General features: G+C 35.0%; 3 protein-coding genes across 3 annotated transcripts; 2 read left to right on the top strand and 1 right to left on the bottom strand.

The window, feature by feature from the left end:
• The first annotated feature begins 672 nt into the window (after positions 1–672).
• LOC149379224 (ubiquitin-conjugating enzyme E2 7-like) lies at positions 673–2,727 on the top strand. The gene is made up of 6 exons (XM_089604307.1): positions 673–827; positions 921–1,023; positions 1,253–1,350; positions 1,469–1,569; positions 2,331–2,408; positions 2,484–2,727. Exons 1-6 carry the CDS (start codon positions 782–784, stop codon positions 2,559–2,561), a joined length of 504 nt encoding a protein of 167 aa, XP_089460433.1. The 5' UTR covers positions 673–781; the 3' UTR covers positions 2,562–2,727.
• Positions 2,728–7,761: 5,034 nt separating this feature from the next.
• LOC149379225 (ubiquitin-conjugating enzyme E2 7-like) lies at positions 7,762–9,686 on the top strand. Its single transcript, XM_089603764.1, has 6 exons — positions 7,762–7,927; positions 8,024–8,126; positions 8,362–8,459; positions 8,564–8,664; positions 9,355–9,432; positions 9,526–9,686. The coding sequence occupies exons 1-6, from the start codon at positions 7,882–7,884 to the stop codon at positions 9,601–9,603; spliced, it is 504 nt and encodes a 167-aa protein (XP_089459890.1). The 5' UTR covers positions 7,762–7,881; the 3' UTR covers positions 9,604–9,686.
• Positions 9,687–18,232: 8,546 nt separating this feature from the next.
• Positions 18,233–20,223, bottom strand: LOC149379226 (ubiquitin-conjugating enzyme E2 7-like). Its single transcript, XM_089604227.1, has 6 exons — positions 20,049–20,223; positions 19,874–19,976; positions 19,542–19,639; positions 19,321–19,421; positions 18,480–18,557; positions 18,233–18,386 (listed from the first exon to the last, which is right to left on the bottom strand). The coding sequence occupies exons 1-6, from the start codon at positions 20,092–20,094 to the stop codon at positions 18,309–18,311; spliced, it is 504 nt and encodes a 167-aa protein (XP_089460353.1). The 5' UTR covers positions 20,095–20,223; the 3' UTR covers positions 18,233–18,308.
• Positions 20,224–22,197: the final 1,974 nt, after the last annotated feature.

Consider the following 22,197-nt stretch of genomic DNA (forward strand, 5'->3'; position numbering starts at 1 on the left):
ATTCCAATTAGTGTAAGAAAGTGAAGTGAGAGAGTTGATTACCTTAGCCTTGGGGATGACTTTGACTGCCGACGCCGCCGGAGCACCGCCGTCGCTCCCCTCCGCCGTCGTGCCCGCGCTCGGCTTCACCGCGCCGTGCCGCCGAGCCAACACCGCCTTCAGATGCTTCACCGGAGATAGCGGTGAAAATGGCCGCTTGAAGAGCCTCCTCGTCGAAGTGGCCGGGGTTTCCGTCGCTGGAGTTCTCATCGGAGAGGAGGATTTTTGCCGGAAAAGGTAGTGAGCTGGGCTAGGCTGTAGAAAGGAAGGAATGGCGATTTCTTTCCGGATCGCAGTCCATTATCATCCAGGATAGTGTTAGATGGCTTGGAATCGGAGGGAGATGAGAGAGAAGAGTCGCGTTGCGAGGGTTTCGAAGTGCATAGACCCATCGAGAGATCGGAAAACCCCCAAACAGAGACAGTGAAGAAGAAGAAGATGTGTGTTTGGGTGGGGTTCTAATCTGACAGAGTGAAGAAGATGAAGCGGGAATTGGTTTGGATTTTTGGTTTAAATGAATTTTGAGGGTATAATAGTCTCTACTCATTGGATTAGGTACTATATGTGTCAAATTTTAGGTTTTGGGCTATATTTGGTAATTGATATTCATTTAGTATTATTTATTTCAATCTCCCCAAACTCTTATTTTTTCGCAGCAAACCAAACCAATAGAAGCTCGGAGCTTTATTCTCTCTTTGAATCGCTTCCTCTTCGTTCGCTTGGCTTCAAATTTTGATCATCAATGGCCGCGAGTCAAGCGAGTCTTCTCCTCCAGAAGCAGCTCAGAGGTTCTCGATCTACGGCTTTTCTTGCTCTTCGATTTCGCAACCGTTTGATCTCTTGCCAATTTTATTTTGTTATTTATTTCTTGTTTTTTGTAGATCTCTGCAAAAACCCTGTCGATGGTTTCTCTGCTGGTTTGGTGGACGAAACCAATGTCTTCGAGTGGAGTGTCACCATTATCGGACCTCCTGATACTTTATAGTACGATTTTCTTACATCATCTGATCTCTTTAGTTTTTGTATCATACATGTATGTTTCAGTAACAGAAGTTTTATCCTTCCCTATCACCTCTATCTGCCTAGTTTCATAGTCCTCCGAAGAGAGTTTTTAGTTAAGCTGGGAATCAGAACTCTTACTGTTGGCTATTGGGTTTTGTGATTGAGATGATTAGTGGGAATGGCTTAATTTATTCCCATTGTTTTGATGCAGTGAGGGTGGTTACTTCAACGCTATCATGTCTTTCCCCAACAATTACCCAAACAGCCCTCCAACTGTGAGGTTCACTTCAGATATTTGGCATCCTAATGGTAATTCGTCACATTAATCCATTTTCTGAAATAAAAAAATCAAATCAACTTGCTTATTCAGTCTTGGTCATATCTTGACTATGCAAACTTTTTCGGATTGATTGTGTGTGATTCTCAGTGTACTCGGACGGGAAGGTCTGCATCTCGATCCTTCATCCTCCCGGTGATGATCCGAATGGTTACGAGCTTGCCAGTGAGCGTTGGACTCCAGTCCACACGGTATGCATATATTTGATGTCCATTTATGGGAAGAAAAGTTGTGTGTTGTCTTATGTTTGTTATCGTGGTTTGGCTGCTCTTGTTTGTTATGTGAGATTTATAATGTTGTCGAAGTTGGTCTATTTTTTTGTGGAAAATTCCTTCGGTGATACATTAGGTTCGGAGGTCGGTCGAGTAGCAGTTTGGATAGTGATTAGTCGGCTTGAGCTGCAAAGGGGAAGTAGTTTATGGAGTGTGACAGAGCGGTTCCTAATTGAGTGACTGTGTGTTTAATTTTTTTTTAATGTTTATGGCCATTATAAGTAACCTCTGATTCGCAGTTCAAAATCTTGATGAAGGTTGAGATTTGTTGCGAAGAGTGAGTTGATCAAGCTTGCATTATGGGTCTTAATCTAAGTCTTGATTAAGGTGGTCGATAGATTGCTTTAAGATGAGTTGAATAGGGATTTGATTGTTTTCGAGTGGAGCTCATAAAATGACTAGTTATCTAATTCATTGTATCCGAAGCTGAGACAAGAGTAGTCTTTTGACACTGGTATGCTTCCGTAGGCTTATACTATCGTTGAGTGTGTGTTATCAAAATATTGAAACCGCCCAATAGGAGCTGAGATGAGATGTGTTCCATGTCTCAATCTTTGAGAAGAGATAATACCAAGAATCAGCACACCAACTCTCTCTCTCTCTCTCTCTCGTTATTATTATATATTTATTGGGTGTTGCTCGTACAGTTTAATGACACTGACTCATGGCTCGATTTGTAGGTCGAGAGTATATTGTTGAGCATTATATCGATGCTTTCAAGCCCCAATGACGAGTCTCCCGCGAATGTTGAAGCAGCGGTAAGTGTGTCAACATTCTTCTCAATATACCACCTGTTAGATTTAACATTGAATCTCTCTAATAACGCATTGCAGAAAGAATGGAGAGAGAGACGAGGCGAATTTAGGAAAAAAGTCAGCCGTTGCATCCGAAAATCACAAGAAATGCTATAACCACCACATGGTATAATACAATGCCTTTTGATTGATATTTCATTTTAAGTATCATCCACATTCGCCGAGAGTATTGTTCTATAACATTTTTTTAGTTCAATTTAAGTCAGCTTTCTATTCTTGTATTACTGAAAAATCAAAGCAATCCAATTTCTCTTTTATTTTATATTGTTGTACCGAAACACCATTTGCTTTTGTTTTCTCAATTATCGCTCAAATCAAAGAATTTTGTTTTCAACAATTATAGGGTTTAGACCATCTCTAACCGTAATGCATATTTCAATTATGCGGTAAAATGGAGCTCCAACTGAACTGTAAAACCTACTGCAAAATGCAGTTTTTAAGGGGAAATGAATAGTAAAAATATTTAACTTATTATGTTTTAGACCCACAATCTCATTTATTTATACAAATGGATATGAAATGATAAAAATATTTTATTTTTGCCCTCGAGATAAAAATAAATATGGAAAAAATGGGCTGAAAAAAAAAACTAAAATAAAATGACATTAAAATAGATTAAACATATATTACAAGGAAAATTAAAACATTAAGATTACACAATGAAAAAAAAAAATACAATAGATAGATAATAATTGAAAATAACACAATGGGTACATAATACAATAACAAAACATAAATCTAGTAGTCAGGAAGGTTAGTCCCAAATCCCCCAAGATTAGTAAAGTATTGGGACAACGAGTCAGAAGAAGTATGAGTTGTTGTTTGTGATTGTTGTTTTTCAGCTCTCTTTTGTTGAATTTGTGCTTGTTCACTCTCGACATATGCACGAACATTGGGATCTTGTATTGAATTTAAATTTCGAAAAAAACATTTTGTTCTCTTCCTTGATTTCTCTCAATTCATGACTCTTGGCTTTAATTTCCAAGTGTTGTTGCCTCATTTCACTAGTCTTTCTCATTTGGTTAATAAGTTTTTTAGTGCACCCATTGAAGTTGCAAGAGTAACACCACAAGCGAAGGTTGAGATGGTGGTGGATGAAGATACACGATTTCAACAGTTTATCAATCATTATAAAAGGTGAGAGATAAAGATGCACACATTGCACTTCGAAATGCATCAATTGATCATTTGTGGGAAGCGTATTCTAATTCCGATATATAGTTATGATTTTTTTTTCATTTGTATTGTTGTACTTTTTTTTATATGAATGTGTTTTGTTGAACTTTTTTTTATTTAATAAATATTTTCTTTAGTATATATGTATTTATATTTAAATTATTTATGGACTAATGCAAATATAGAACAATTCCAAATTAAAATGATCTAGTTGAAAGCAACAAATAAGTTAAGGGTATAAAAATAATTAAGAGATAAATGGAATATTAAAAGAATTTTACATATGCAGTTGAAATTAGAATTCGGTTGGAGATGAAGTTTTATTTGATGTAACATTTACTGCAAAATGCAGTACTCGGTTGGAGATGCCCTTACCCAATATGATCACTAATGTGATGAGCATACTTCACCAATTTGATGGTTTTAACAATGCGGTTGTTGGGAGGCAAATCTAGTGTTTGAAAAAGTTGTTGGGAGGCACGTGGTTCCTCCAATACTTCACCAATTGGATGGTTTTAACAGTGGATTCCGAGATTGGGAGCTTTAAAAAAGTTGTTTCCAGCTCCAATTGGTGACAGGGAGGCTTGAGGGAAGTCTTATACTGCATAATATTGAGGCTATCATTGGGCTAGATTCCCGATTGAAGAGGTTAAGGGACAAGACGTGTTGATATGACATGTCGAGGATAATGGGCTTTATTCGGTAAGGTCGGGAAATCGGTTAGTACATAGCGAGGCCGTCTTATTCTTCTCCGCTTCTTCGGTGTGGTGAACAAAGATCTAGGCTTTGAATATCCTGCCAAAAATCAAGCACTTGGAGTGGCGGACTTCTTCGATGTCATTCAAAGGGGTGGGGGAGTAAGTTGCCTCCCGCTTTGTTTTTTTGGTGTGGCGGGCTTTCATCCGGGATGCCACCCATGCGCTGTGTCCAAGGCCAACCTAATATGTATCGGGACCTAAAGTGAAATTCAAAATTAGGCCTTTAAAAATCAAATATTTTCTATGTTCTAAAAAGCAATTCACACACAAGAAAAAAAAAATTAAGTACTCAAAACTTAAAACAATCGAATTAGAAAGATAAAACCTGAAAATTTAAGAATTGTTTGAAGTCAATAAATGGTTGTCCTCCCTTTCTCCCTTGCTTACTCCGTATTGATGATGTGCTTGACTCTAAGCCTACCAAATAATCACTAATTTTAAAAAGAAAAAAAACTTGGTGATTAAGAAAACTAACATATAAATAAATAGAACCCCATTATTCAAATATACCTCAAAGATTGCGCCTCTAAATCGTTTTCTCAAACCTTTTTGAATGAAACCGCGGTTTCATAAAGGAAAATAATAAAAAGAAGTACCAGCTCTAGTGTGATATTCTAGAAAAAAAAATGAAAAATCGCAACGCTAACTATGAATGTGGACCTTTTAAAGAATGGAAAACATTAAAATTGGCCAACAATTACAATGTGCCTTTTATTAATGAGATTATTCCTAAAATATGACATTATCAATAGTTTTTTTTTTTTTTTTTTATTTTTTTTTTTTATCAAAATCCAATATGTTCAAATTAATCCAAAACTATAACTTATCTTTTGTGTAACTACTCTTTTACCCTTTTTTATTTTCCACTCATTCTTCATTTCATTCCTCTCTCTCTCTCTCTCTCTCTCTTCTTCGCAACTATTCATCTTCTTCTCTTCTTTGATTCTCTAAAAAAATGACAAAAGAAACTCTAAAATTAAAACTCAAACCTAAAGGTAAATCCACAATGAGTTGGAGTTAACGCCGATGCCGAGTCCGTGAGCGGAACGACTCTGTGAGTAGCATGTTATCTTCATGAACCCCAGCGACAACACTCCTCCGACGAGCTGCTCAATTGAAAGTTTGGAAGAAGCAACTTTTAGCAGCAAGAACTTGCTCGACATTGGAGATCAAGTTTGGAAGAAGCAATAAGGCTCCGTTTGGAACCCGAAAAATAAGAGAGAAAGTGAAAATAATAGAGAAAATGAAAATGTAAGAGAAAATAATATAAAAAGTCAAAATTCTAATTGTGTTTGAAAATCATCGAAAATATGAGAGAAAATTGACGGGAAAGTAACGACGAGACTAGGGACGGAGCTAACTCAAGTCAAGGGTGGGCTCTAGCCCCCTCCCCCTCAAATTTTTTTTATTTACATTTTTTGCCCATTTTAAAAAAAAATTTACATTTTTTACCCTAAAATATTTACACTTTTGACCCATTTTTTTTAAAAAATTTCATTTTTACCATGAATTTTTTTTTAATTATAGCCCCCTAAATTTTTTATTTACATTTTTTGCCCATTTTTAAAAAGTTTTACATTTTTACCCTAAAAAATTTACACTTTTGACCCATTTTTTTTAAAAAAATTTCATTTTTACCATGATTTTTTTTAATTAGCCCCCCTTAAATTTTTTTATTTACATTTTTTACCCATTTTTTAAAAGTTTTACATTTTTACTCTAAACAAATGTGATCCCCTCATAGACAAATGTGGAGAGATTCTCATTTTCCATTTGATTTTCGAAGGAAAATGAAATCCTCATTTTAGTTATACACTTTCCATCGCATTTTCCATCATATTTTTTTTCTACCATATTTTCCTCAATCCAAACAACCTCAGTAAAATATGATGGATTTTCATTTTCCTTTCCCTCTTATTTTCCGGGTTCCAAACGGAGCCTAAATGATTCTATGAAGATAAAAAAATGATAAATTTTTTTTCAGATTCTGTGAAGATTTATTGATGGGTAACCATTAACCGTTCAAAATAGTTAAAGATTTAACCGATTAACCGTGATTTTTTCTTTTAATGGTAGATTAACTTGTTAGTGTTAGTTGTTAGTCTAAAAATGTGAAATTTGACAGGTTAAAATATTAACCGTGAAAATATGAACCAATTACTTACTCTGTAGATTAACGTTATACATAATATGTGTGTGTATATATATATATATACACGTTAATATAATATATGCCTCTGTACTCTATTTTTATTATTATACGTTAATATAATATATCAGTACTATGTACCCTACTATATAATATTATAACATCAATATGTGCATTATATGTATTTGTTTACATATTGTACAAGAAGAAGTATACAAAGAAAAGTGTGGAACGATTAATCAATTAAGGGTCAATTAGCCTATACCCCAATAAACCACTCTGCTTTTAAAAAAAAATAGTTAAAGTTTCATTTTATGAAAAAATAGCTCATCAGACCGAATTAAGCCAATTAAAAATAGTCAAGCAAACCGAAGTAAATTAAAGGCAACTAGTGAATTAAGTTATTTCGGCCTGGTGGACTATTTTTCTAATAAAATGAAACTTGAGCTAGATTCTTATAAATAAGTAGAGAATCGGCTAGTTGCAATAAATATCTGTGAATCTAGAAGTACAAATTTGTTTGTTTTTTAAAATAGGTTGTTAACCACGGTTAATCACAGTTAATCATAAAATAACCGATTAAATTAATCGTTTACTTAATTTAAAAAATAAACGGTTAAAATTATCCGGTCGAACCGAATAAAATGTAGATTAACCGATCAGTTAATTTTAGAAGAATTTGTTGCAATTAGTTATTTTTTCATATTCGTTTAAGTTTATAGTCAAAGTTTCATTTTATTAAGAAAATAGTACACCGGATCGAAATAAATTAATTAACAGTTTAGGTTAATTTAATTTACTTCGATTTTCGTGGGCTATTTTCCTAAGTAAATTAAATTAATATAACCAATTAATTAATTTATTTTGGTCTGGTGAGTTATTTTCTTAATAAAATGAAATTTTGACTATTTTTTAAAAGTGAGATGTACTATTGAGCTTTTTGACTAGTTGCCCCTTAATTCTAATTGGATAAAATACCCATTTTTATCGGCCATCAGACAACCAACCCATTACAGTTGAAAAATAAGTGTAATGCGTATTTATTTCGATGAAAAATATAATATAATTTTCCATTTATTATTCTTAATTATTTATTATTTTTTTATTTAAGGGTTCAATTCGAACAGAAAGCATAATGAATAAATTGCGGGTATTTATTTATTTATTTTTTCCGGGTATTTTACCCTTCTTCTAATATCGCCCCCTCAAAAAAAAAAAAAAAAAAAAAAAAAAGCTCTATCAGCTTTTTCCTAAAAAAAAAAAAAACTGGGAGGTTTATTTTCTCTTTGAATCGCTTCCTCTTCTTTCGCTCAACTTCAACTTTTGATCTCCAATGGCCTCGAGTCAAGCAAGTCTTCTCCTCCAGAAGCAACTTAGAGGTTACTGCCAGCGAATACCTTCTCGATTTATGCCTTTGCTTGCTCTTCGATTTCGCAACCATGTCATTGTTTTTTTTTTTTTGCCTTGTTTTGTAGATCTCTGCAAAAACCCTGTCGATGGTTTCTCTGCTGGATTGGTAGACGAAACCAATATCTTTGAATGGAGTGTCACCATTATCGGACCTCCTGATACTCTATAGTACGATTTCTTTCATCATTCGATCTCTTTAGTTTTTGCTTCGTACATGTATGTTTCTGTAACAGAAGTTTATTCTTCACTATCACCTCTATCTGCCTAGTTTCATAGTCCGTTATACTGTGAACAGAGTTTTTAGGTCAGCTGGGTATCAGAACTCTTTACTGTTGGCTATTGGGTTTTGTGATTGAGATGATAAGTGAGAATGGCTTAATTTATGCCCAATGTTTTGATGCAGTGAGGGTGGTTACTTCAACGCTATTATGTCTTTCCCCAACAATTACCCAAACAGCCCTCCAACTGTGAGGTTCACTTCAGATATTTGGCATCCCAATGGTAATTCATTCACATCAATCCATCTTCTGAAATGAAAAAAAATCAAATCAACTCGCTTATTCAGTCTTGGTCATATCTTGACTATACAAATGTGTGATTCTCAGTGTACTCGGACGGGAAGGTCTGCATCTCGATTCTTCATCCTCCCGGTGATGATCCGAATGGTTACGAGCTTGCCAGTGAGCGTTGGACTCCAGTCCACACGGTATGCATATATTTGATGTCCATTTATGGAAAGAAAAAAATGTGTGCTGTCTTATGTTTGTTATAGTGGTTTGGCTGCTCTCGTTTGTTATGTGAGATTTATAATGTTGTCAAAGTTGGTCTATTTTTTGTGGGAAATTCCTTTGGTGAGACATTAGGTTCGGAGGTCGGTCGAGTAGTAGTTCGGGAGATTCGAGAAGTTTGAGATCCATTTCAGAGAGAGAATAGCTCAATTGTGCATTACAGATCTCAACCTAAGCCTGGATTGAGGCGCTTGTTCTGAAATTCTTGCCCATCACTAGATAGGGAAAGATCGCTTGAGACAAGTTGAATAAGGATTTTATTCTTTACGAGGGGAGCTCTTAAACTGATTAGCTATTCAATGTATCTGAAGTAGGTTCATGTATAGATTAGGTGGTAATTGAGACAAGGGTAGTCTTTTGACACTCTATGCCTCCTTACAGAATCGTTGAGTGCATTACCAAAATATTGAAACCGCCAAATAGTAGCTGAGATGAGATCTGTTCCATGTCTCAATATTTGATAAGAGATGATTCCAAGTATTCGCACTCACCTACCCCCTCGTCTCTATCTCGCTTTATTATTACACATTATGATCTGTTGCGATTATTCCACATTTCTTGGATTTTACTTGAACAATTTGATGCCACTGACTCATGGCTCGTTATAGGTCGAGAGTATATTGTTGAGCATTATATCGATGCTTTCAAGCCCCAACGATGAGTCTCCCGCGAATGTTGAAGCAGCGGTAAGTGTGTCAGCATTCTTCTCATTATATCATCAGCGTATTACAATCCCACTACTAGATATAACTTTGAATCTCTCTTATAACACGCTGCAGAAAGAATGGAGAGAGAGACGAGGCGAATTCAGGAAGAAAGTCAGCCGTTGCATTAGAAAATCACAAGAAATGCTATAATAACCACATTGTAATATACGCCAAGATATAAATTTGTCTCCTAAAATACATTGCCTTTTGATTTATATATTTCATTTCCGGTATGGTTCACATTTGCCAAGAGTATTGCTCTAACATTTTTTAGCTCAACTTAAGTGGGCTTTCTATTCTTATAAAAACTCAAAAGTATTGCCCTCCTTGATCGCGATGATGTGGAAGAGAATTGGTTTGCAGTGATGGCCCGATGCAAATAACTCGCTGTGGTTGAAGCATAGGGCCATTGACCCGTTGCTCGCCAATCTCGTCGCTCATGCGTTTCTTCCAGAATTTTGTTGGAGCACCCAGGTGTGGCCCTGGTTGTTGACTCAATGTACTAGTCGGTAATGGGTTATGGACCCTACCCCGGCCCGGATTTCCCACTCCCTTTGTTCAACCCGTAATGGCCGTAACGAGTGGACATATAATGCTTGTTGGGGGAGGTTGTTAGGAATATTTCCCTCATAAGATGATTATAGTAATTAACTTCCGATTGATGATTAATGAAACAATTTAAATTTTCTATTATTTAATTAGATGTGTTATTTTCAAATCAATGTATCTAGATTAATTTGCATCATGAGAAGTTAGATTTGAAATCACATATCGATTCACATAGTGGTAGCATTATATGCATGTCATATGTATGCGACTTGGACATACTTTGTTAGGATGTGTTGTTTAAGGAATCAATAAGACGAACAGATCATAGTCATAGTCAAATGAGAATTAGTCTTAATCACAAGGCGGTCTTTGACATCTAAGTTTGAATAATTCGTTCACAACTAGTTCGGCTTAAATAAGGATAGAATACTGGACCGTATCATTGTGGACACTTTCATAATATGATTAATGATTTAATCTTTCTTTGAGAAGTCAATGGTACTTGTGGCTTTTATGTGTCTTGAAGAAAATAATGGTAATATCAATGCACACTCAATTATTGAGTACATTTTTCTAATAAAATCAAGTCAATCTTGGGGTTTTAGTAGAATGACAATGAGACTAAAATGTATAAAAGTTGGAAGGACTTTTGTCTTTTATTTATGTTCATTATTAGAGCTCTATTTATGAGGTGCATAGTTTTGAAGATGAATTGGGTTAATCTGGAATATTATTCTATTAGTTGCCTACTCACATTTATATTTTAACCAGAATATGTGTCCGATTTGTTAAAGTGTTTTGACAAATTAATTATTAGAATAATTTGTTGCAATTAGTCAATCTTTTAGCTTTTTTAAAGATTATAACCAAAATTTCATTTTATTGAAAAAATAGTCTACCAGACCGAAATAAATTGAATTAACTGAAACAATTAATTTAATTTACTTCGACCTGGTAAACGATTTTCTTAATAAAATGAAATTTTGACTATTTTTGTAAACAGGGTGGACCATTGGGCTACTGACCTAATTGTTCCAAATTATTAATTGCTAAGTGTGTTTTAGATGAGGTTGAAGCTTGTTTTAAAATAAATCCATGAGCCCAATAAAATGAAATATTCTACTACATATAAGAATTGATAGTTTAAATATTTAAATATTTTTACTTCTAATATTTATAAATGCTATGATATATATCACAACTACACAATAAGATCATACGGTTAAGATTTTATCTCAAATATTTTCGGAATATTATGAAAATATTATGTCCAAGTAAATAATATATTTGTAAAAGTATAAATAAAGAACTCTGGCCATGAGAATATTGACCAAGAACTCTAAGGAGTTCTCAAAATTTCTCTTTATCACTATAATATCACTCATACTAAACATCATTCTAAGTAGCTGTTTATTTCTTGGGACCTACCAATTTCTTTTTTTATTTCAGCAACGCTGATCTCAGCGCGTTGCTGATTATCGCTTCTCGTATAATGTTTATATCATTCTCTGCCAACAAAAAAATTGTGAGAAATTGAGCAACATGAATTAGTTAGCCCATCCTTTCGCCCCACTTCATCCTAAAAAAAGTTTGGAAGACTATTGTATCGAGATACATTGATTTACAACAAGTAGATACTCTTTATTAAGTTGAAGTTTATTTCTTTTAATCGTCAGATTGTTAATTAGATTTTGGCATAGATATGCCTACCAAGATAGAAGTAGAACTATATCATTCTTTCGTTGTTTTATCACTATTATAGAATAGTATTCAAGGCGTTTTCTATATTTATGCATTTATAGCGTTAGTTACACCAACAAAGCCTGCCAAAATACGGGATTGTCTGTCGTCCATGAGCTTTATATCGTTATTATATGCTAACCTCTATTAGATATTATTGCCTACAAGAAGACAACGTATTCATTATAACATCTTTTGTTCAAGTTAATAAAAGAAGTATACATTTTTTATCATATGATTAGAAGGTTTATCTCATGTATTGAATTAAGAAAATTCATCAAATCTATAACCTTCTATGGTAACTAGTTTAGATGCTCATATAAGACTATGAAACATCTAAGTCTTGGTTGAGCGTTAAAACTGGTCAGTGATTAATGATCATTGACAAGATAGGTAGATTCAAAATCATATATGTGAAACATGGGGGTAAGTTCACTCATTGTGAGTATTTTGTGCAAATAGTCTATGCACAACATGGACAGACTCCGGTTAGATGTGTTGTTTAAGTAACCGATATGACATATATATATCAAAGAAACTATGTTGGTCACAAGAGTGGGTTGTCAATGGGCAAGATTCTAAGTGGTGGGTCGATACGGTTAGCGCTATGACTCAGTCTCGTTAAACTTATGAGTTTCACATTTAAAAAACTCGTATAAAAAATTGCTGAAATGCAATATATATCACTCATATTAGTTTTGGATTAATAAATCAAGTCCCGTATTCAATGAATGAATTCACAAGGAATGAACTTGTTCACTAGAGCATTGTGACATGTATGGGACATCTCACTTAATATGTTTTCTTATTCACAAGGTAACAAAGGAATTGCGAAAAGAATAAGTAGAGGGTAAAACATCGATTCCCACCTACTTTATGATATCCCCTAAAGGTAATATCAAAAAGAATTTTGTGGACCAACGTAACATTTAGAATCTTACATTAAATAGAAAGAGATATGCATATGAATCGATAGATTGTCGATATCTATCTTTTAGTGGTGTTGATTGATATCAGGAATGAAAATCTCGGAAAATGTTAATGAATTTTCGTATCTATGACTTTGTGCTTGAAAAAATATATATGGTTCCATGAGATCTCAAAACTAGACCAAAGATAAATGATATGATGAAAAATACAATAAAAAGGCCAAAACATTTTTATAAAGTCAATTTCAAAAATGCATTTTCAACTTGAGGCCATTCAAGTCTGGATCAAATGTCAACCAAACCTTCTTTCGAAGGAGAAAGCTAGATTTGGGCCTATAGACTCTTTGCACATAATATATGGCCTGAATTCCATATGAATTGATTGTTGTTGACTGGGTGTCACTTGATGTTTTAGGCAAATAATTACATCTCCATTAGTTGAAAACTTTTTGAGAGGAATAATGTTGTGTCAGTCATTGAATGTGTTGAATTTTACCAAAACTCCGACTCCGATAGACCTTAGTACGCAAGTAATCAAACCAAACAACTCATGATCAAGCCAAACAATCAAAGAACAAGACAAACACGATTTTAACCCGGTTCGGTGCTAAACTTACATCAAACAGCCATCCACTAATCACCAACGATCAATCAATACCGAGTTTGTACAAGTGGGATTTTTTTTAGATCACAAACATGTTTTGACAAGTTTATTGTTCCTTGACTGTCACACAAACACTTAGAATTTTATGCTCAAAACCAAGCTCAGCTAAAACTCCCTTTAGCCACAAAGCCTCTTTGTCTGCCTTTGTAACTGCCATGAACTCAACCTCTACGGTGGACAAGGCTACAACAGCTTACAAATTAGCTTTCTAACTAAATGCTGATGCACTATGAACACATAGCTTGTCTGAGACTTTCTAGTGTCAACGCGGCCTGCATAATCATAATCAACATTATCCAACAGCTACATTCTCAGTCTCATTAGCTTCACTATAAAGCAAACCCCTTTCAGTTGTGACCTTCACATATCTCAAAATCCATTTGACTGCATGACAATGCTTTTTTCTAGGGGTTGACATGAGTATACTCACTAAACTCGTAGCATAGGCAAGATCAGGTCTTGTGCAAACCATTGCAATCATAAGACAACCCACAAGTATGGAATGTTCTTCATAAAATCAACTTCAGCATCACTATGTGGCTTATGATCTGCTGAGAGCTTAAAGAGCTGAGCCAAAGGAGTTTGAACATGTTTGACTTTGCTCATCTCAAACCTTTCTAACAAATTGTTCCAGTTTGATTCAGAAACAACTTCTTCTTGCTTCTTTATCTGACAATCTGCATTCCCTAGATCTTATGTGCAGGACCTAAGTCTTTCATTTCAAACTGAGAATTCAGTTGACCCTTCAACTCATCTATATCTTTCATATCAGAACAAGCTATTGGCATATCATCTACATAGAGAGGTCGATAGATCATAGAGTCCCTCTGTAGTTTGTAGTTTTTTTTTCTTTCTGTAAATGCACCAATCATAGTCCGATACGTGAAAATCTTGTTGAAGCAAAAACTCATCAAACTTCATATACGATTGCCTAGGAGATTACTTACGGCATAGAACAACTTCTGCAGCAAGCAAACTCTCTTCTCTTTGTCTCCAATCTCAAAACCTCTAGGTTGTCTCATGTTATAGTTTCTTCTAAGTTTCCATGCAGAAATACATTTTTCACATATAATTGCTCAAGTTCAGGATCCAACTGAGCAACTAGAGACAAGATGATTCTTATAGATATGTGCTTTACCATAGGTGAATAGATCTTATAGAAATCTACATCATCCTCTTGAGTGAAGCCTCTGGCAACAAATCTAGCTTTTAGTCTTAGTTTCAACTTCAAGAATACCATTTTTATTCTTGTAGATCCACTTTGAATCTACTAGCTTATTGTTGGCATGTCTATCAACAATAATCCAAGTAGAATTATTGTCAAGATAATTTATCTCTTCATTCATGGACTCAAGCCATTACTCTATGTCCGTAGACCTCATTGCCTATTCATATGATCTAGGCTCAATTATCTGAACATCTTCAGGTACACTGAAAGCAAAAGCCACCAAATTTCATTGCCAAACTTGACTGGAGTTGTGTGAGTTCTTCTCTGTCTATCTCTGAATAGACTGTCCTCAGGTTGAGGTTCATGATGCTCTTCTTGCTCCACCTCATCTTTGATCTCTTCATTTTCAACATTTGGTGTTGAAGTGCTTGCTTCAAGCTCCACCTTAATCCTTGGCTCTGAATTGATCTATGAAGTGTTATGATCTGTAGCTTTTAACTGACTTGTAGACTCGGTTTTCTTGTAAGGAAATGGTGACATCTCTGCTTATTATTGAGTCCTTATGACCAATATCTAGACATCATAGCTTATAGTCTTTGACACCTTCAGTATAGCCAGGAAACACACACCTGAGAGCTCTTGCTTCAAGTTTATCTTGGCTTACAAGAGCATAAGCTGAACAGCCAAACACTCTCAATTTAGTGTAATATTCTGGCTGATCACTCCACATTTGCATTGGAGTCTTGACCCTAATTGCATAAGATGGACATTTGCTGATCAAATAACAAGCTGTTTGAACAGCCTCTGCCCAAAATACCTTACGCAAATCATATTGTAGCAACATACATCTCACTCTCTCCAATATGGTCTTGTTATATCTCTCAACAAGACTATTTTGCCGTGGAGTGCGTGCAACTGTGTAATGCTTTCATATACCATATTACTTGCACAAAACAATGAACTCTTTGTCAAGATACTCCAAGCCATTATCTGTTCTCAATCTCTTAATCTTCTTGCCAGTTTGATTTTCAATAAATACTTGCCAATCTTTGAAAGCATGTAAAGCATCATTCTTGTGTTCCAAGATAGACACCCACACTCTTCTTGTGTAATAATCAATTAGAGTCATGAAATATCTTCTACCACCATGTGATTGAGGACCCCATAAATCTGAATGAACATAGTTTAGCACACCTTGAGTTCTGTGAACAACTGTTCTAAACTTGACCTTACTAGCTTTTCCTACAACACAGTTTTCACATAAATCAATCTTGCCAATTTGATCATCTCCTAGGCTTCCTTGTTCACTCAACTCTAGCAATCCTAGATGACTCACATGAACAAGTCTATGATGCCACAAAACAATCTTATCTTTCTTCAATTTTGTAAGATTAGTTGTAGAACATAACACAGTGCTCCCTAACATTGTATACAAGCCATTTGATCTAGTTCCTTTCATGATAATCAACGACCCCTTAGACACTTTCATGACTCTATTCTCTGCCTTGAAAGTATAGCCTTTCTGATCTAACATTCATAAAGAAATAAAATTTCTCTTCAACTCTGGAACATACCTCACACCAGCTATGATTCTTTCTTGGCCATTGAACATCTTCAATTTGATGATGCCATTCCCAATCACCTTGCAATCTTTTTTGTTCCCCAAGAAGACCTTACCACCATCATTCTCTGAGAACTCCTCGAACCAGGATCTGTTGTATGAAGGGTCTTTGATCTGCTTCTACTATTGCCTCTGCCCTTTTGTAGATCTCTCTTATCTGATCTAGCTCTTGCTACAAGTCCTTCAGGAGCTTTATTGCTGGTACTTGCTCTATTCTCAATCTGCTTTGACTTGAGTGCAGTTTACACTTCCTCAAGAGTAAACGATGTTTTTTTAGTATTTCATTGTTTCAACAAGAATAAGCATAGTTTCTTGGCAGTGATTTCAGGATTATAACTGCCTGATCCTCTTCTTCAACCTTCACTCCAATGTTTTCAAGATCCATCACAATCTTGGAAAAATCATCAAGAGATTCATCTACGTGCTTATCTTCATTCATACGAAACCCAAACATAAGCCCTTTCAAGTAGATCTGGTTCGTCAATGGCTTAGTCATATACAAAGTCTCCAATTTCTTCCGAACCCCATCAGCGTTGGTTTCTTTGGATACTTCTTGTAAGCCCTTGTCACTAAGATGGAGAATAATCGTGTTGTACTCTAATTCACTTATATCAATTTTCTCATCTTCTAACATTGTTGCCGATAGAGGTTTCATAGCGTCAAGAACATTTGCAACCTTCATCTGAACGAGGATCGCTCTCATCTTCTGATGCCACAACGCGAAATCTCCTATCCCATTGAAACGATCGATCTCAACCTTTGCGAAACCCATCTCGCCAGACCGGAAAGCTTTGATACCATGTCGGAAGCCCATCAAAACGATCGATATCAATCTTCCATCGTTGGTCTATAAAATTACTGGTTTCACCGGTTTTCTGTGCCGTCCTATCTGATACCATGTGTTGACTTTTACTGAAGCTCCAACTTCGATAAACTTTGGTGCGCAAGCAATCAAACTAAACAACTCACGATCAAGCCAAACAATCAAAGAACAAGACAAACACGACTTTACCCTGGTTCGCTGTTAAGATCTACATCTAGCATTCATCCACTAATCACCAACGATCAATCAATAAAGAGTTTGTACAAAATGACACTTTTTGAGATCACAAACACAAACACTCAAGAATATCAACTCGAGATGAGTTTGATCTTTTTCCTCATTGTTCTCTCGTGTTTCCCTGCTCTCACAATTGTCTCAATTTCTGTGACCCACCTGTATGAATCTCAGAGTCTATTACAAGCATATACACAATATTACAGCTCGTTACACGTGCACAATTACTTACACACGTCTCAATGATTACAAATGAACCACTCAGGCCCAGGTCATTTTCAAGTTACTTCAACTCTTCATCTCCTCAATCTTTGATTTGGTGTGCTCCCACGCTTGATAGCTTCTGATGCACTCCACTTCAGCTTTAACTTCCTGTGCACGTAACCGAGCTTCTCTATGTGATGATCTTTATAGACTCGAGTTAGCTCTCAAATTTCAACGAATGAGTCATGGTTAATATGTGAAGATTAAGGCTCTGTGAGGGGAGTACTTAGGAAGAGTTTGAATATCGAAATACTGGTTGGTGAATCTTCTCAAGGTGGTTGATTCAGTGCATGCATCTAGATTGAAATATAAATGCTCATCTATTTAATCAACAAAGGAGAAAGAAGAAGGCAAATGGTTTGATTCTTTTGGGGTAAGAACGGTCTTCCCATCCCCTCAACTCCCTCCTAACCAATGCAAAACAACAAGGTTTATTACATTTCCATCTTTTTTTTTTTTCAGCAAGTGTGCTGAGTATACCAAGTGTGTGCCTTATACTCTGATGTTCAGGCATGGTAATGATCATTATCGCTTATATCTCAAGTAAAATCTGAAATACGCTCATCATCGTATTACCGAGTTCATGGTAGGTAACCTTTTTAATTGTTATTATTATTATTAGGGATTAAATTGGATTTGAAAAAACACAAAGCGATGGTGTTTTGCTAAAGCAAAAACCAAAAAGTTGACTGCTTTAATTTTTGAAAATAAGGATAGAAATCCCACTTAAGTTTTACTAAAAAAAAAGTTATAGATCAATATTCTTGGCAAATGTGAACCATACCCAAAATGAAAATAGTAATCAAAAGGCAATATATTTTAGGGGAGAAATTTATATCTTGGAGTATAGTACAATTTGCTTATTATAGCATTTCTTGTGATTTTCTGATGCAACGACTGACTTTCTTCCTGAATTCGCCTCGTCTCTCTCTCCATTCTTTCTGCAACGTGTTATTAGAGAGATTCAAAGTTATATCTAACAGTTATATTGTAATATGTAGGTGATAGAATGAGAAGAATGTTGACAAACGTACCGCTGCTTCAACGTTCGCGGGAGACTCGTCGTTGGGGCTTGAAAGCATCGATATAATGCTCAACAATATACTCTCGACCTACAAATCGAGCCATGAGTCAGTGTCATTAAACTGTACGAGCAACACCCAATAAATATATAATAATAACGCGAGAGAGAGAGAGAGATAGACGAGAGAGTTGGTGTGCTGATACTTGGTATTATCTCTTCTCAAAGATTGGGACATGGAACACATCTCATCTCAGCTCCTATTGGGCGGTTTCAATATTTTGATAACACACACTCAACGATAGTATAAGCCTACGGAAGCATACAGTGTCAAAAGACTACTCTTGTCTCAGCTTCGGATACAATGAATTAGATAGCTAGTCATTTTATGAGCTCCACTCGAAAACAATCAAATCCCTATTCAACTCATCTTAAAGCAATCTATCGACCACCTTAATCAAGACTTAGATTAACCTTCAACAAGATTGATCAACTCACTCTTCGCAACAAATCTCAACCTTCATCAAGATTTTGAACTGCGAATCAGAGGTTACGTATAATGGCCATAAACATTAAAAAAAATAAACACACAGTCACTCAATTAGGAACCGCTCTGTCACACTCCATAAACTACTTGCCCTTTGCAGCTCAAGCCGACTAATCACTATCCAAACTACTACTCGACCGACCTCCGAACCTAATGTATCACCGAAGGAATTTCCCACAAAAAAATAGACCAACTTCGACAACATTAAAAATCTCACATAACAAACAAGAGCAGCCAAACCACGATAACAAACATAAGACAGTACACATTTTTTCTCCCCATAAATGGACATCAAATATATGCATACCGTGTGGACTGGAGTCCAACGCTCACTGGCAAGCTCGTAACCATTCGGATCATCACCGGGAGGATGAAGAATCGAGATGCAGACCTTCCCGTCCGAGTACACTGAGAATCACACACAATCAATCCGAAAAAGTTTGCATAGTCAAGATATGATCAAGACTGAATAAGCAAGTTGATTTGATTTTTATAATTTCAGAAAATGGATTGATGTGAACGAATTACCATTAGGATGCCAAATATCTGAAGTGAACCTCACAGTTGGAGGGCTGTTTGGGTAATTGTTGGGGAAAGACATGATAGCGTTGAAGTAACCACCCTCACTGCATCAAAACATTGGGCATAAATTAAGCCATTCACGCTAATCATCTCAATCACAAAACTCAATAGCCAACAGTAAAGAGTTCTGATACCCAGCTGAACTAAAAACTCTGTTCAGAGTATAACGGACTACGAAACTAGGCAGATAGAGGTGATAGAGAAGATTAAAACTTCTGTTACAGAAACATGGTATGAAGCAAAAACTAAAGAGATCAGATGATGTAAGAAAATCGTACTAAAGAGTATCAGGAGGTCCGATAATGGTGACACTCCACTCAAAGATATTGGTTTCGTCTACCAAACCAGCAGAGAAACCATCGACAGGGTTTTTGCAGAGATCTACAAAAAAAGTACAAAAAATTAAATTGGCAAAAGATCAAGCGGGAGCAAGAAAATACATAGATCGAGAACCTCTAAGCTGCTTCTGGAGGAGAAGACTTGCTTGACTCGCCGCCATTGGAGATCAAAAGTTGAAGCCAAGCGAAATAATAGGAAACGATAGGAGAAATTTAAAGCTCCCCAGATTTTATTCGTTTGGTTCGGTTCGCTGAGAAAAATGAGAGTATTGGCTTTTTCGTACTGAGCGCATTTCCCTTTTCATTATCATCATTAGTGTAATCGGGTGGGTTGGGTTAGTCGGTTACGGACCCGAACCGTTACAATTAATTTTTTAATTTTAAAATTCAAACCAACCCGATTGAAAGACAAATTAAACCAAACCAACCCGATTGAAAGGTAAATCAAACCAAACCAACCCGAAAATAATCGGGTTGGTTTTTTCAGATTATAATTCTCGACAAATGACTTTGTAACTCGAATGAAAATCATATACTTATATTATATCTAGAACGTTTTGTCAAATAAAATTAAAATTTTACTTATCTTAAAAAAAATTACGTATTAAAATAAAAATTACTCATATTTTTAAGGAAAAATTATACAAAATATACATTTGAAACTTATTGATTAGCAAAATAGTCAAAGTTTCAACTTTTCAGCAAATTAGCCAAATTTACATTTCCAAATTTTTTTGACAATCAGGATTAAAATTTTTGACGATTATTATAAGCAATTTATCACTTTAAAAAAAATTAATCTTGGGGTCAAATTTTTTTTTGAAACTAGATTGCTGCACATTTTGGCCATTTCACTAAATTAAGACAAACCTTGGCTATTTTACAAATTCATAACTTTAAAGTGGCTATTTAACTACATCACCCTATTTTTAATTACCAAGTTTTCATGTAGTCGTAAATAATAAAGTATAATACTGATTATTTTATATTTAATTATAATAATATTAAAAAAATAATATTTTTTTTAACAATAGTACATATAAAATATTTGCAATCTTACAAAAATTAAAGAATTAACACTATCGGATTGGTTTGGTTCAACCCAATTTCACGACTATAAAAAACCAAACCAACCCGAAACAATTGCGGTTTGGGTTGGTTACAACCCAAACTTCATCAGGTTTTAATGGGACGGTTTAAAAAAAAGTGCGGTTTGGTTTGGATGATCGGGTTGTTCGGTTTGGCAGTTTTGATGAACACCCCCAAATTCATTATGCAATCTGTTGGAATTGAACTCTTAAATTAAAAAAAAATTGATAATGGGAAACAATATTATATTTAACAGAAAATTAGAAAAATAACTCACTTTAACGTTTGATATTGCTAAATAGTTAACATTTAGTCAATCATAGATAAATAACCAATGTTTAGTAAATTTTAGGTAAATAGCCAACTAGATGATGTTGACTAATCAAGATATTTTACGCATTTATGGTTTGTCCCTCTTTTTATTTTCGGAATTTTCATTTAAATTTCAAATTTTAATGTCGCTCTATTTCAAAATTTCAACGTTGATTCTGTTTTTAAATTTTCAAATAAAATCCTTATTTTATTGCAACAAAATAGGGGATTACGTGATTCATTAATAACAAAATATCTCACGCCCAACAAAATTCCTATTTGTATCGGTTTATTTTTGTATCTTTTTCAAATTTCAAACGCTGTTTTTTTAGGTACGTTATAGTTTTTTTTCACCATTTTTTAATTTGAATTTCTTTTAGTATAGCTTTAATATTTCTTTGATGCAGGTCCATAATGGCTGGGTTTTCTCCAATGGAATCGGGTGTGTTCTTCGTTTTACCTTTGTTTTATTCGTTTAAGTATGATTATGGTATTTACATATATCTACCGTCGTCTTTTTTATTTTGGTATGTTGCAGCTAAGCTATTTGAACGTCAATGGCTAGAAAACCATTGTTCATCGTCATAAGATGTAACCGACTGTAATCAATTCGATTTATAAGGTGTTAATATTGATGACCTAGATTTGAAGAATTTTCTAATGAATTTTGATGTTAATGTCAACAATGTATTTATACGGAAGGATGTTCTTGTTTCTGCTATGAGTATGATTGCACTTCACAATAAGTTCGAATTTTGGATACGTCGAGGCTTGTAAGTGTTGAAACTTTGCAATGGTCCCTTGTTGAACAATTCATTTTGAGCATCCGTTGCAAGCGCCTTTTTTTAACAAATACATTATAT

Source organism: Urtica dioica, chromosome 12 (genome assembly GCF_054948205.1).
Source record: "Urtica dioica subsp. dioica isolate 48M chromosome 12, U.dioica_male_clone48M_v1_H2, whole genome shotgun sequence".
Lineage (NCBI taxonomy): Eukaryota > Viridiplantae > Streptophyta > Magnoliopsida > Rosales > Urticaceae > Urtica > Urtica dioica.

Bases quoted from the DNA above. Each gene is read 5' to 3' on its own strand.
- LOC149379224 (XM_089604307.1), top strand. From the start codon at position 782: ATGGCCGCGAGTCAAGCGAGTCTTCTCCTCCAGAAGCAGCTCAGAG. The intron at 828-920 runs GTTCTCGATCTA...TGTTTTTTGTAG, and splicing joins CCTCCAGAAGCAGCTCAGAG to ATCTCTGCAAAAACCCTGTC. The intron at 1,351-1,468 runs GTAATTCGTCAC...TGTGATTCTCAG, and splicing joins AGATATTTGGCATCCTAATG to TGTACTCGGACGGGAAGGTC.
- LOC149379225 (XM_089603764.1), top strand. From the start codon at position 7,882: ATGGCCTCGAGTCAAGCAAGTCTTCTCCTCCAGAAGCAACTTAGAG. The intron at 8,460-8,563 runs GTAATTCATTCA...TGTGATTCTCAG, and splicing joins AGATATTTGGCATCCCAATG to TGTACTCGGACGGGAAGGTC. The intron at 9,433-9,525 runs GTAAGTGTGTCA...AACACGCTGCAG, and splicing joins CCGCGAATGTTGAAGCAGCG to AAAGAATGGAGAGAGAGACG.
- LOC149379226 (XM_089604227.1), bottom strand. From the start codon at position 20,094: ATGGCGGCGAGTCAAGCAAGTCTTCTCCTCCAGAAGCAGCTTAGAG. The intron at 19,422-19,541 runs GTAATTCGTTCA...TGTGATTCTCAG, and splicing joins AGATATTTGGCATCCTAATG to TGTACTCGGACGGGAAGGTC. The intron at 18,387-18,479 runs GTACGTTTGTCA...AACACGTTGCAG, and splicing joins CCGCGAACGTTGAAGCAGCG to AAAGAATGGAGAGAGAGACG.